Source organism: Eriocheir sinensis, chromosome 38 (genome assembly GCF_024679095.1).
Source record: "Eriocheir sinensis breed Jianghai 21 chromosome 38, ASM2467909v1, whole genome shotgun sequence".
NCBI classification, from domain to species: Eukaryota; Metazoa; Arthropoda; class Malacostraca; order Decapoda; family Varunidae; genus Eriocheir; species Eriocheir sinensis.
The window spans coordinates 1,862,643-1,876,309 of NC_066546.1; the positions used below are offsets into that span (position 1 = coordinate 1,862,643).

Sequence of the window (13,667 nt, forward strand, 5' to 3'; positions counted from 1 at the left end):
TCCTTCCTTCATTCCTTTCTTCATCATCATCATCGTCTTCTTTATATTACACTCCTCTCTTCTTCTTCTTCTTCTTCTTCTTCTTCTTCTATTCCTTTTTTTTCCCTTTATTTCATCATCACCATCTTCCTCCATATCTTTTTTTTCACCATCATATCACCATCCTCTTCTTATCAATACTAACACCACCATCACCATCAACCTTACTTACTCCCTCCCTTCAGCCCGGCAGGAGAGGCTTCGGGGTGTGTCGTGTACGGGTTCTTCGGGCGGCGGGAAGACCTCAGCATCCTACAGTCACGCAAGGTCACGCTGGGAGGATGCATCTTGCTCCTGAGACACGGCGAGATAACCACAGGCGCCAAGGTGTGTGTGTGTGTGTGTGTGTGTGTGTGTGTGTGTGTGTGTGTGTGTGTGTGTGTGTGTGTGTGTGTGTTTGTCTGTCTGTCTGTTTATATTTCTGGTAGTTGTCATGGATTCCTTCAATATCCGTCCCGACTCTTCTTCCAGTCTGACTGCTATCCTTTCTCTATCTTTTTTTCATTTTTTTTTAACAGAATTTCCTCCATTTTGACATTCATCTCTTGTATCACCTTCACTTTTGTCTTTACCCTTGACGTTAGTCCTCTCCTCTTTCCTTTTCTATCATTTCTCCACACACTGTCTTCACCACTACCTTCTTGCTTCATATCCTTGTCTCCACTCGATTAACTTTCAGTTTTAAACACAAACGTCTGTCTCCTCTCTACTGAAATGGTCCTTTAGTTCTAATTCGCAAGATATTGGCCAACCTGTGTTAGTGTGTGCTCTCTTTTCTCCTCCCTTCCCTCCCTTCCTTCTTTATTATTTTCCTCCTCTCTTCCCTTCCTTTCTTCCTTCACTCGTCAGTTTTTCCCTTCCCTCGTTCTTTTAATCTCCTCTTTCTCCTTCCCTTCCTTCCTTGTTGATTTTATTGCATCATTCCTTCTGTTCATGCGTGTCGTGAGATTATTGAGATCTTGGAAAATTTCACATATTTTGGTAGCATAGTTCACGACAACGGTGAGTCTCGCCAGGAAGTCCTTCGGCGGATTGGCTTGGCTTACGGAGTTTTGGACTCGCTCAGTACAAGTATATAGCGTTGCCGATACCTTTATAGAAGGACAAAGATCCGGAAATTCAAATCCCTTGTGCTCCCTGTCTTACTCAATGGTTGTGAGACATGGACATTAAATAGAGACATGGATAGGCGGATTGATGCCTTTGGTAATAAGTGTCTACGCAGAATCATGGGATATCGCTGGAATGACTTTGTGTCAAACTGGCGACTACTCCGTGAGACTGATTCGACATATATTACCTGCATAGTCCGTCAACGCCAGCTCCCGCTATACGGGCACGTGGCACGTTACCCAGAAACCGACGCTGCTCATCAGGTTGTTTCCTGAGTATTGGACGCGAAGGGGGCGCCCACAGAGTTCGTGGCTTTAGCAAGTCGATAGATCCTACCAGGACCTGCATCTAGACTTGCCAGGAGGGACCCCCGGACTTGGCGTCGTAGGGTGGACGAGGCGACGTGCCCCCGGAGTGTGCCCCCACTGATTGATTGATTGATTCTTTCCTGATCTCTCGTATGTCTTTTTATATTTCTTGCTCCTCCTCGTTCCTATTCCTCACGTACCATTTCCTCAGACTGATCTTTTTACTGATCCTGCTTCCCCGACCCTATTTTCCCCCTTGCTAGTTGATGCTCTCTTGTCGCGCCTTGTCCTCTTGGTTCCTGTCTCCTCGTATCCATGTGTCTATATTCATCCAGCCTGGCTGCCTCCCTGGTCTGGGGCCGTATTCTCAGACGCTTTGGACTGTCACAACAAATATTTTCAAAGGCCACAAAGGATGAGTCTGCTAATCATGGGCGTATTTCACGTTCATGTTGTAGACCCATTGTCAGACTGTCACTAGGCTCGGAAAACTATACCCATGGAAATACCCATTACCACTACAAAATAACTTATCAGATGTGAGTGTGTAAGCCCCTCTCATCCATCCTGCGTCCCCCTACACAGCCCCCCCAGCCTCCTAAAGACTTCCTCCACCCTCTTTCCATTCATCTTGTGTAAACTTATCAGATGTGAGTGTGTAAGATCCTTCTCATCCAGCCTGCTTCCCCCTGCACAGCCTCCCCAGCCTCCTAAAGACTTCCTCCATCCCCTCTCCATTCATCTTGTGTAAACGTATCAGATGTGAGTGTGTAATCCCCTCTCATCCAGCCTGCGTTACCCTGCACAGCCTCCTCAGCCTCCTAAAGACTCCCTCCATCCCCTCTCCATTCAACTTGTTTTCCTCCTCGTAGTTTAATGCGGCAATCATCTCCTTCGCCCTCTTCAATACTTCCTTTTCCCTTATGCCGCTTACAGGGAGTTCTTTTTTTTTCAAACGACACTATTAATACACCCTTCTTGTGTGTGTGTGTGTGTGTGTGTGTGTGTGTGTGTGTGTGTGTGTGTGTGTGTGTGTGTGTGTGTGTGTGTGTGTGTGTGTGTGTGTGGTCTGGCCAAGTTTGAGTCTAAAAGTGACAGGATAAGGAAAAGAGCACGAGGGACGCCTGCCAAAAATGTGTCTGTCTGTCTGTCTGTCTGGTTCCACTTGTATGTTTGTCTATATTTGTCTAGTAATCTTTGTATGTGGCTGTCTATTTGTCTGTCTGTCTGTCTGTCTGTCTGTCTGTCTGTCTGTCTGGTTGAATTTGTCTATCTTTTTATCTCCAAGTCTGCCTTCGTTTCTCTGTGGATGTCTTTCTGTCTGTCTGTTTATCTGTCTGTGCTTGTATACTTAACTGTGTCTGTCTGTCTATCTGTCTGTGCTTGTATACTTAACTGTGTCTGTCTGTCTATCTGTCTGTGCTTGTATACTTAACTGTGTCTGTCTGTCTATCTGTCTGTGCTTGTATACTTAACTGTGTCTGTCTGTCTATCTGTCTGTGCTTGTATACTTAACTGTGTCTGTCTGTTTATCTGTCTGTGCTTGTATACTTAAATGTGTCTATCTGTCTATCTGTCTGTGCTTGTATACTTAACTGTGTCTGTCTGTCTTTCTGTCTGTGCTTGTATACTTAACTGTGTGTGTCTGTCTATCTGTCTGTGCTTGTATACTTAACTGTGCCTGTCTGTCTATCTGTCTGTGCTTGTATACTTAACTGTGTCTGTCTGTCTGTCTGTCTGTGCTTGTATACTTAAATGTGTCTGTCTATCTACCTGTCTGTGCTTGTATACTTAACAGTGTCTGTCTGTCTATCTGTCTGTGCTTGTATACTTAACTGTGTCTGTCTGTCTATCTGTCTGTGCTTGTATACTTAACAGTGTCTATCTGTCTATCTGTCTGTGCTTATATACTTAACTGTGTCTGTCTATCTACCTGTCTGTGCTTGTATACTTAACAGTGTCTATCTGTCTATCTGTCTGTGCTTGTATACTTAACTGTGTCTTTCTGTCTATCTGTCTGTGCTTGTATACTTAACAGTGTCTGTCTGTCTATCTGTCTGTGCTTGTATACTTAAATGTGTCTGTCTATCTACCTGTCTGTGCTTGTATAATTAACTGTGTGTGTCTGTCTTTCTGTGCTTGTATACTTAACTGTGTCTGTCTGTCTATCTGTCTGTGCTTGTATACTTAACTGTGTGTGTCTGTCTGTCTGTGCTTGTATACTTAACTGTGTCTGTCTGTCTATCTGTCTGTGCTTGTATACTTAACTGTGTCTGTCTGTCTATCTGTCTGTGCTTGTTTACTTAACTGTGTCTGTAGGTCTATCTGTCTGTGCTTGTATACTTAACTGTGTGTGTCTGTGCTTGTATACTTAACTGTGTCTGTCTGTCTATCTGTCTGTGCTTGTATACTTAACTGTGTCTGTCTGTCTGTCTGTCTGTGCTTGTATGTATGTGCTTGTATACTTAACTGTGTCCGTCTGTCTATCTGTCTGTGCTTGTATACTTAACTGTGTCCGTCTGTCTATCTGTCTGTGGTTGTATACTTAACTGTGTTTGTCTGTCTATCTGTCTGTGGTTGTATACTTAACTGTGTGTGTCTGTCTGTCTATGCTTGTATGTATGTGCTTGTATATTTACCTGTGTCCGTCTGTCTATCTGTCTGTGCTTGTATACTTAACTGTGTCTGTCTGTCTATCTGTCTGTGCTTGTATACTTAACTGTGTCCGTCTGTCTATCCGTCTGTGCTTGTATACTTAACTGTGTCTGTCTGTCTATCTGTCTGTGCTTGTATACTTAACTGTGTCTGTCTGTCTATCTGTCTGTGCTTGTATACTTAACTGTGTCTGTCTGTCTATCTGTCTCTGCTTGTATACTTAACTGTGTCTGTCTGTCTATCTGTCTGTGCTTGTATATTTAACTGTGTCTGTCTATCTGTCTGTGCTTGTATACTTAACTGTGTCTGTCTGTCTGTCTATCTGTCTATGCTTATAAATTTAACTGTGTCTGTCTGGCTATCTGTCTGTGCTTGTATACTTAACTGTGTATGTCTGTCTATCTGTCTGTGCTTGTATACTTAACTGTGTCTGTCTATCTGTCTGTGCTTGTATACTTAACTGTGTATGTCTGTCTACCTGTCTGTACTTGTATACTTAACAGTGTCTGTCTATCTGTCTGTGCTTGTATACTTAGCTGTGTCTGTCTGTCTGTCTGTGCTTGTATACTTAACTGTGTCTGTCTGTCTGTCTGTGCTTGTATACTTAACTGTGTGTGTCTGTCTATCTGTCTGTGCTTGTATACTTAACTGTGTCTGTCTGTCTACCTGTCTGTGCTTGTATACTTAACTGTGTCTGTCTGTCTGACTATGCTTGTATACTTAACAGTGTCTGTCTCTCTGTCTGTGCTTGTATACTTAACTGTGTCTGTCTGTCTGTCTGTGCTTGTATACTTAACTGTGTCTGTCTGTCTGTCTGTCCTTGTATACTTAACTGTGTCTGTCTGTCTGTGCTTGTATGCTTAACTGTGTCTGTCTGTCTATCTGTCTGTGCTTGTATACTTAACTGTGTCTGTCTGTCTGTCTGTGCTTGTATACTTAACTGTGTCTGTCTGTCTGTGCTTGTATGCTTAACTGTGTTTGTCTGTCTATCTGTCTGTGCTTGTATACTCAATTGTGTCTGTCTGTGTACCTGTCTGTGCTTGTATGCTTAACTGTGTCTGTCTGTCTGTCTCTCTGTGCTTGTATACAAAACTGTGTCTGTCTGTCTGTCTGTGCTTGTATACTTCACTGTGTCTGTCTGTCTGTCTGTCTGTGCTTGTATGTATGTGCTTGTATACTTAACTGTGTCCGTCTGTCTATCTGTCTGTGCTTGTATACTTAACTGTGTCCGTCTGTCTATCTGTCTGTGGTTGTATACTTAACTGTGTTTGTCTGTCTATCTGTCTGTGGTTGTATACTTAACTGTGTGTGTCTGTCTGTCTATGCTTGTATGTATGTGCTTGTATATTTACCTGTGTCCGTCTGTCTATCTGTCTGTGCTTGTATACTTAACTGTGTCTGTCTGTCTATCTGTCTGTGCTTGTATACTTAACTGTGTCCGTCTGTCTATCCGTCTGTGCTTGTATACTTAACTGTGTCTGTCTGTCTATCTGTCTGTGCTTGTATACTTAACTGTGTCTGTCTGTCTATCTGTCTGTGCTTGTATACTTAACTGTGTCTGTCTGTCTATCTGTCTCTGCTTGTATACTTAACTGTGTCTGTCTGTCTATCTGTCTGTGCTTGTATACTTAACTGTGTCTGTCTATCTGTCTGTGCGTGTAACTGTGTCTGTCTGTATGTCTATCTGTATTTTCTTTTATATTTAACTGTGTCTGTCTGGCTATCTGTCTGTGCTTGTATACTTAACTGTGTATGTCTGTCTATCTGTCTGTGCTTGTATACTTAACTGTGTCTGTCTATCTGTCTGTGTATACTTAACTGTATGTCTGTCTACCTGTCTGTACTTGTATACTTAACAGTGTCTGTCTATCTGTCTGTGCTTGTATACTTAACTGTGTCTGTCTGTCTGTCTGTGCTTGTATACTTAACTGTGTCTGTCTGTCTGTCTGTGCTTGTATACTTAACTGTGTGTGTCTGTCTATCTGTCTGTGCTTGTATACTTAACTGTGTCTGTCTGTCTACCTGTCTGTGCTTGTATACTTAACTGTGTCTGTCTGTCTGACTATGCTTGTATACTTAACAGTGTCTGTCTCTCTGTCTGTGCTTGTATACTTAACTGTGTCTGTCTGTCTGTCTGTGCTTGTATACTTAACTGTGTCTGTCTGTCTGTCTGTCCTTGTATACTTAACTGTGTCTGTCTGTCTGTGCTTGTATGCTTAACTGTGTCTGTCTGTCTATCTGTCTGTGCTTGTATACTTAACTGTGTCTGTCTGTCTGTCTGTGCTTGTATACTTAACTGTGTCTGTCTGTCTGTGCTTGTATGCTTAACTGTGTTTGTCTGTCTATCTGTCTGTGCTTGTATACTCAATTGTGTCTGTCTGTGTACCTGTCTGTGCTTGTATGCTTAACTGTGTCTGTCTGTCTGTCTCTCTGTGCTTGTATACAAAACTGTGTCTGTCTGTCTGTCTGTGCTTGTATACTTCACTGTGTCTGTCTGTCTATCTGTCTGTGCTTGTATATCTAAAAGTGTCTGTCTGTCTGTCTGTCTGTGCTTGTATACTAAACTGTGTCTGTCTGTCTATCTGTGCTTCTATACTTAACTGTGTCTGTCTGTCTATCTGTCTGTGCTTGTATACTTGACTGTGTCTGTTTGTCTGTCTGTCTGTGCTTGTATATTTAACTGTGTCTGTCTGTCTATCTGTCTGTGGTTGTATATTTAACTGTGTCTTTATGTCTATCTGTCTGTGCTTGTATACCTAACTGTGTCTGTCTGTCTGTCTGTCTGTGCTTGTATACTTAACTGTGTCTGTCTGTCTATCTGTGCTTGTATACTTAACTGTGTCTGTCTATCTGTCTGTGCTTGTATACTTAACTGTGTCTGTTTGTCTGTCTGTCTGTGCTTGTATACTTGCCTGTGTCTGTCTGTCTATCTGTCTGTGCTTGTATACTTAACTGTGTTTGTCTGTCTATCTGTCTCTGCTTGTATACTTAACTGTGTTTGTCTGTCTATCTGTCTGTGCTTGTATACTTAACTGTGTCTGTCTGTCTATCTGTCTGTGCTTGTATACTTAACTGTGTGTGTCTGTCTATCTGTCTGTGCTTGTATACTTAACTGTGTCCGTCTGTCTATCTGTCTCTGCTTGAATACTTAACTGCGTCTGTCTGTCTATCTGTCTGTGCTTGTATACTTAACTGTGTCTGTCTGTCTATCTGTCTGTGCTTGTATACTTAACTGTGTCTGTCTGTCTATCTGTCTGTGCTTGTTTACTTAACTGTGTCTGTCTGTCTATCTGTCTGTGCTTGTATACTTAACTGTGTGTGTCTGTCTGTCTGTGCTTGTAAACTTAACTGTGTCTGTCTGTCTATCTGTCTCTGCTTGTATACTTAACTGTGTCTGTCTGTCTATCTGTCTGTGCTTGTAAACTTAACTGTGTCTGTCTGTCTACCTGTCTGTTCTTGTATGCTTAACTGTGTCTGTCTGTCTGTCTGTCTGTGCTTGTATACAAAACTGTGTCTGTCTGTCTGTCTGTGCTTGTATACTTAACTGTGTGTGTCTGTCTGTCTGTGCTTGTATGTATGTGCTTGTATACTTAACTGTGTCCGTCTGTCTATCTGTCTGTGCTTGTATACTTAAATGTGTCCGTCTGTCTATCTGTCTCTGCTTGAATACTTAACTGCGTCTGTCCGTCTATCTGTCTATGCTTGTATACTTAACTGTGTGTGTCTGTCTGTCTGTGCTTGTATACTTAACTGTGTCTGTCTGTCTATCTGTCTGTGCTTGTATACTTAACTGTGTCTGTCTGTCTATCTGTCTGTGCTTGTTTACTTAACTGTGTCTGTCTGTCTATCTGTCTGTGCTTGTATACTTAACTGTGTGTGTCTGTCTGTCTGTGCTTGTATACTTAACTGTGTCTGTCTGTCTATCTGTCTATGTTTGTATACTTAACTGTGTGTGTCTGTCTGTCTGTGCTTGTATGTATGTGCTTGTATACTTAACTGTGTCCGTCTGTCTATCTGTCTGTGCTTGTATACTTAACTGTGTCTGTCTGTCTATCTGTCTGTGCTTGTATACTTGACTGTGTCTGTTTGTCTGTCTGTCTGTGCTTGTATATTTAACTGTGTCTGTCTGTCTATCTGTCTGTGGTTGTATACTTAACTGTGTCTGTATGTCTATCTGTCTGTGCTTGTATACCTAACTGTGTCTGTCTGTCTGTCTGTCTGTGCTTGTATACTTAACTGTGTCTGTCTATCTGTCTGTGTTTGTATACTTAACAGTGTCTGTCTGTCTATCTGTCTGTGCTTGTATACTTAAATGTGTCTGTCTGTCTGTCTGTGCTTGTATACTTAACTGTGTCCGTCTGTCTATCTGTCTGTGCTTCTATACTTAACTGTGTCCGTCTGTCTATCTATCTGTGCTTGTATACTTAACTGTGTCTGTCTGTCTATCTGTCTGTGCTTGTATACTTAACTGTGTCCGTCTGTCTATCTGTCTGTGCTTGTATACTTAACTGTGTCTGTCTATCTATCTGTCTCTGCTTGTATACTTAACTGTGTCTGTCTGTCTATCTGTCTGTGCTTGTATACTTAACTGTGTCTGTCTATCTGTCTGTGCTTGTATACTTAACTGTGTCTGTCTGTCTGTCTATCTGTCTGTGCTTATATACTTAAATGTGTCTGTCTGTCTATCTGTCTGTGCTTGTATACTTAACTGTGTATGTCTGTCTATCTGTCTGTGCTTGTATACTTAACTGTGTCTGTCTATCTGTCTGTGCTTGTATACTTAACTGTGTATGTCTGTCTACCTGTCTGTGCTTGTATACTTAACTGTGTCTGTCTATCTGTCTGTGCTTGTATACTTAACTGAGTCTGTCTGTCTGTCTGTGCTTGTATACTTAACTGTGTCTGTCTGTCTGTCTGTGCTTGTATACTTAACTGTGTCTGTCTGTCTATCTGTCTGTGCTTGTATACTTAACTGTGTCTGTCTGTCTATATGTCTGTGCTTGTATACTTAACTGTGTCTGTCTGTCTGTCTGTGCTTGTATACTTAACTGTGTCTGTCTGTCTGTCTGTGCTTGTATAGTTAACCGTGTCTGTCTGTCTGTGCTTGTATGCTTAACTGTGTCTGTCTGTCTATCTGTCTTTGCTTGTATACTTAACTGTGTCTGTCTGTATACCTGTCTGTGCTTGTATGCTTAACTGTGTCTGTCTGTCTGTCTGTCAGTGCTTGTATACAAAACTGTGTCTGTGTGTCTGTCTGTGCTTGTATACTTAACTGTGTCTGTCTGTCTATTTGTCAGTGCTTGTATATCTAACTGTGTCTGTCTGTCTGTCTGTCTGTGCTTGTATACTAAACTGTGTCTGTCTGTCTATCTGTGCTTGTATACTCAACTGTGTCTGTCTGTCTATCTGTCTGTGCTTGTATACTTGACTGTGTCTGTTTGTCTGTCTGTCTGTGCTTGTATATTTAACTGTGTCTGTCTGTCTATCTGTCTGTGCTTGTATACTTAACTGTGTCTGTATGTCTATCTGTCTGTGCTTGTATACCTAACTGTGTCTGTCTGTCTGTCTGTCTGTCTGTGCTTGTATACTTAACTGTGTCTGTCTGTCTGTCTGTCTGTCTATGCTTGTATACCTAACTGTGTCTGTCTGTCTGTCTGTGCTTGTATACTTAACTGTGTCTGTCTGTCTGTCTATCTGTCTGTGCTTATATATTTAACTGTGTCTGTCTGTCTATCTGTCTGTGCTTGTATACTAAACTGTGTCTGTCTATCTTAACTGTGTGTGTCTGTCTGTCTGTGCTTGTATGTATGTGCTTGTATACTTAACTGTGTCCATCTGTCTATCTGTCTGTGCTTGTATACTTAACTGTGCCTATCTGTCTATCTGTCTGTGCTTGTATACTTGACTATGTCTGTTTGTCTGTCTGTCTGTGCTTGTATACTTAACTGTGTCTGTCTGTCTGTCTGTGCTTGTATACTTAACCGTGTCTGTCTGTCTGTCTGTGCTTGTATGCTTAACTGTGTCTGTCTGTCTATCTGTCTGTGCTTGTATACTTAACTGTGTCTGTCTATCTGTCTGTGCTTGTATACTAAACTGTGTCTGTCTGTCTATCTGTGCTTCTATACTTAACTGTGTCTGTCTGTCTATCTGTCTGTGCTTGTATACTTGACTGTGTCTGTTTGTCTGTCTGTCTGTGCTTGTATATTTAACTGTGTCTGTCTGTCTATCTGTCTGTGGTTGTATACTTAACTGTGTCTTTATGTCTATCTGTCTGTGCTTGTATACTTAACTGTGTCTGTCTGTCTGTCTGTCTGTGCTTGTATACTTAACTGTGTCTGTCTGTCTATCTGTGCTTGTATACTTAACTGTGTCTGTCTATCTGTCTGTGCTTGTATACTTAACTGTGTCTGTTTGTCTGTCTGTCTGTGCTTGTATACTTGCCTGTGTCTGTCTGTCTATCTGTCTGTGCTTGTATACTTAACTGTGTTTGTCTGTCTATCTGTCTCTGCTTGTATACTTAACTGTGTCTGTCTGTCTATCTGTCTGTGCTTGTATACTTAACTGTGTCTGTCTGTCTATCTGTCTGTGCTTGTATACTTAACTGTGTGTGTCTGTCTATCTGTCTGTGCTTGTATACTTAACTGTGTCCGTCTGTCTATCTGTCTCTGCTTGAATACTTAACTGCGTCTGTCTGTCTATCTGTCTGTGCTTGTATACTTAACTGTGTCTGTCTGTCTATCTGTCTGTGCTTGTATACTTAACTGTGTCTGTCTGTCTATCTGTCTGTGCTTGTTTACTTAACTGTGTCTGTCTGTCTATCTGTCTGTGCTTGTATACTTAACTGTGTGTGTCTGTCTGTCTGTGCTTGTAAACTTAACTGTGTCTGTCTGTCTATCTGTCTCTGCTTGTATACTTAACTGTGTCTGTCTGTCTATCTGTCTGTGTGTACTTAACTGTGTCTGTCTGTCTACCTGTCTGTTCTTGTATGCTTAACTGTGTCTGTCTGTCTGTCTGTCTGTCTGTGCTTGTATACTTAACTGTGTCTGTCTGTCTATCTGTCTGTGCTTGTATACTTAACTGTGTGTGTCTGTCTGTCTGTGCTTGTATGTATGTGCTTGTATACTTAACTGTGTCCGTCTGTCTATCTGTCTGTGCTTGTATACTTAAATGTGTCCGTCTGTCTATCTGTCTCTGCTTGAATACTTAACTGCGTCTGTCCGTCTATCTGTCTCTGCTTGTATACTTAACTGTGTGTGTCTGTCTGTCTGTGCTTGTATACTTAACTGTGTCTGTCTGTCTATCTGTCTGTGCTTGTATACTTAACTGTGTCTGTCTGTCTATCTGTCTGTGCTTGTTTACTTAACTGTGTCTGTCTGTCTATCTGTCTGTGCTTGTATACTTAACTGTGTGTGTCTGTCTGTCTGTGCTTGTATACTTAACTGTGTCTGTCTGTCTATCTGTCTATGTTTGTATACTTAACTGTGTGTGTCTGTCTGTCTGTGCTTGTATGTATGTGCTTGTATACTTAACTGTGTCCGTCTGTCTATCTGTCTGTGCTTGTATACTTAACTGTGTCTGTCTGTCTATCTGTCTGTGCTTGTATACTTGGCTGTGTCTGTTTGTCTGTCTGTCTGTGCTTGTATACTTAACTGTTGTCTGTCTATCTGTCTGTGGTTGTATACTTAACTGTGTCTGTCTGTCTATCTGTCTGTGTATACTTAACTGTGTCTGTCTGTTCATCTGTCTGTGCTTGTATACTTAACTGTGTCTGTCTGTCTGTCTGTGCTTGTATACTTAACTGTGTCTGTCTGTCTATCTGTCTGTGCTTGTACTGTGTCTGTCTGTCTATCTGTCTGTGCTTGTATACTTAACTGTGTCTGACTGTCTATCTGTCTGTGCTTGTATACTTAACTGTGTCCGTCTGTCTATCTGTCTGTGCTTGTATACTTAACTATGTCAGTCTGTCTATCTGTCTCTGCTTGTATACTTAACTGTGTCTGTCTCTCTGTCTGTGTTTGTATACTTAACTGTGTCTGTCTGTCTATCTGTCTGTGCTTGTATACTTAAATGTGTCTGTCTGTCTGTCTGTGCTTGTATACTTAACTGTGTCTGTCCGTCTATCTGTCTGTGCTTGTATACTTAACTGTGTCTGTCTGTTCATCTGTCTGTGTATACTTAACTGTGTCTGTATGTCTATCTGTCTGTGATTGTATACTTAAATGTGTCTGTCTGTCTATCTGTCTGTGCTTGTATACTTAACTGTGTCTGTCTATCTATCTGTCTCTGCTTGTATACTTAACTGTGTCTGTCCGTCTATCTGTCTGTGCTTGTATACTTAACTGTGTCTGTCTATCTGTCTGTGCTTGTATACTTAACTGTGTCTGTCTGTCTATCTGTCTTTGCTTGTATACTTAACTGTGTCTGTCTGTCTGTCTGTGCTTGTATACTTAACTGTGTCTGTCTGTCTATCTGTCTGTGCTTGTATACTTAACTGTGTCTGTCTGTCTATATGTCTGTGGTTGTATACTTAACTGTGTCTGTCTCTCTGTCTGTGCTTGTATACTTAACTGTGTCTGTCTGTCTGTCTGTGCTTGTATACTTAACTGTGTCTGTCTGTCTGTCTGTGCTTGTATAGTTAACCGTGTCTGTCTGTCTGTGCTTGTATGCTTAACTGTGTCTGTCTGTCTATCTGTCTTTGCTTGTATACTTAACTGTGTCTGTCTGTCTACCTGTCTGTGCTTGTATGATTAACTGTGTCTGTCTGTCTGTCTGTCAGTGCTTGTATACAAAACTGTGTCTGTGTGTCTGTCTGTGCTTGTATACTTAACTGTGTCTGTCTGTCTATTTGTCAGTGCTTGTATATCTAACTGTGTCTGTCTGTCTGTCTGTCTGTGCTTGTATACTAAACTGTGTCTGTCTGTCTATCTGTGCTTGTATACTCAACTGTGTCTGTCTGTCTATCTGTCTGTGCTTGTATACTTGACTGCTTGTATACTCGTACAGGCCTACCGGCCTCTTGCAGACTCCTGCGTTCTTATGTTCTTATGTTCTTATGTCTGTCTATCTGTCTGTGCTTGTATACTTAACTGTGTCTGTATGTCTATCTGTCTGTGCTTGTATACCTAACTGTGTCTGTCTGTCTGTCTGTCTGTCTGTGCTTGTATACTTAACTGTGTCTGTCTGTCTGTGCTTGTATACTTAACTGTGTCTGTCTGTCTGTCTGTCTGTCTATGCTTGTATACCTAACTGTGTCTGTCTGTCTGTCTGTCTGTGCTTGTATACTTAACTGTGTCTGTCTGTCTGTCTTTCTGTCTGTGCTTATATATTTAACTGTGTCTGTCTGTCTATCTGTCTGTGCTTGTATACTAAACTGTGTCTGTCTATCTTAACTGTGTGTGTCTGTCTGTCTGTGCTTGTATGTATGTGCTTGTATACTTAACTGTGTCCATCTGTCTATCTGTCTGTGCTTGTATACTTAACTGTGCCTATCTGTCTATCTGTCTGTGCTTGTATACTTGACTATATCTGTTTGTCTGTCTGTCTGTGCTTGTA

General features: G+C 41.6%; 1 protein-coding gene across 3 annotated transcripts in view; it reads left to right on the plus strand.

The window, feature by feature from the left end:
- Positions 1-13,667, plus strand: part of LOC127008529 (aminopeptidase NAALADL1-like) — an 81,552-nt gene that overhangs the window by 25,139 nt on the left and 42,746 nt on the right. For all 3 annotated transcript variants that reach the window (XM_050880695.1, XM_050880696.1, XM_050880697.1), the window contains exon 6: positions 225-366. In XM_050880695.1, the coding sequence (XP_050736652.1) occupies positions 225-366 (142 nt within the window). The remainder of the gene's footprint in view (positions 1-224; positions 367-13,667) is intronic.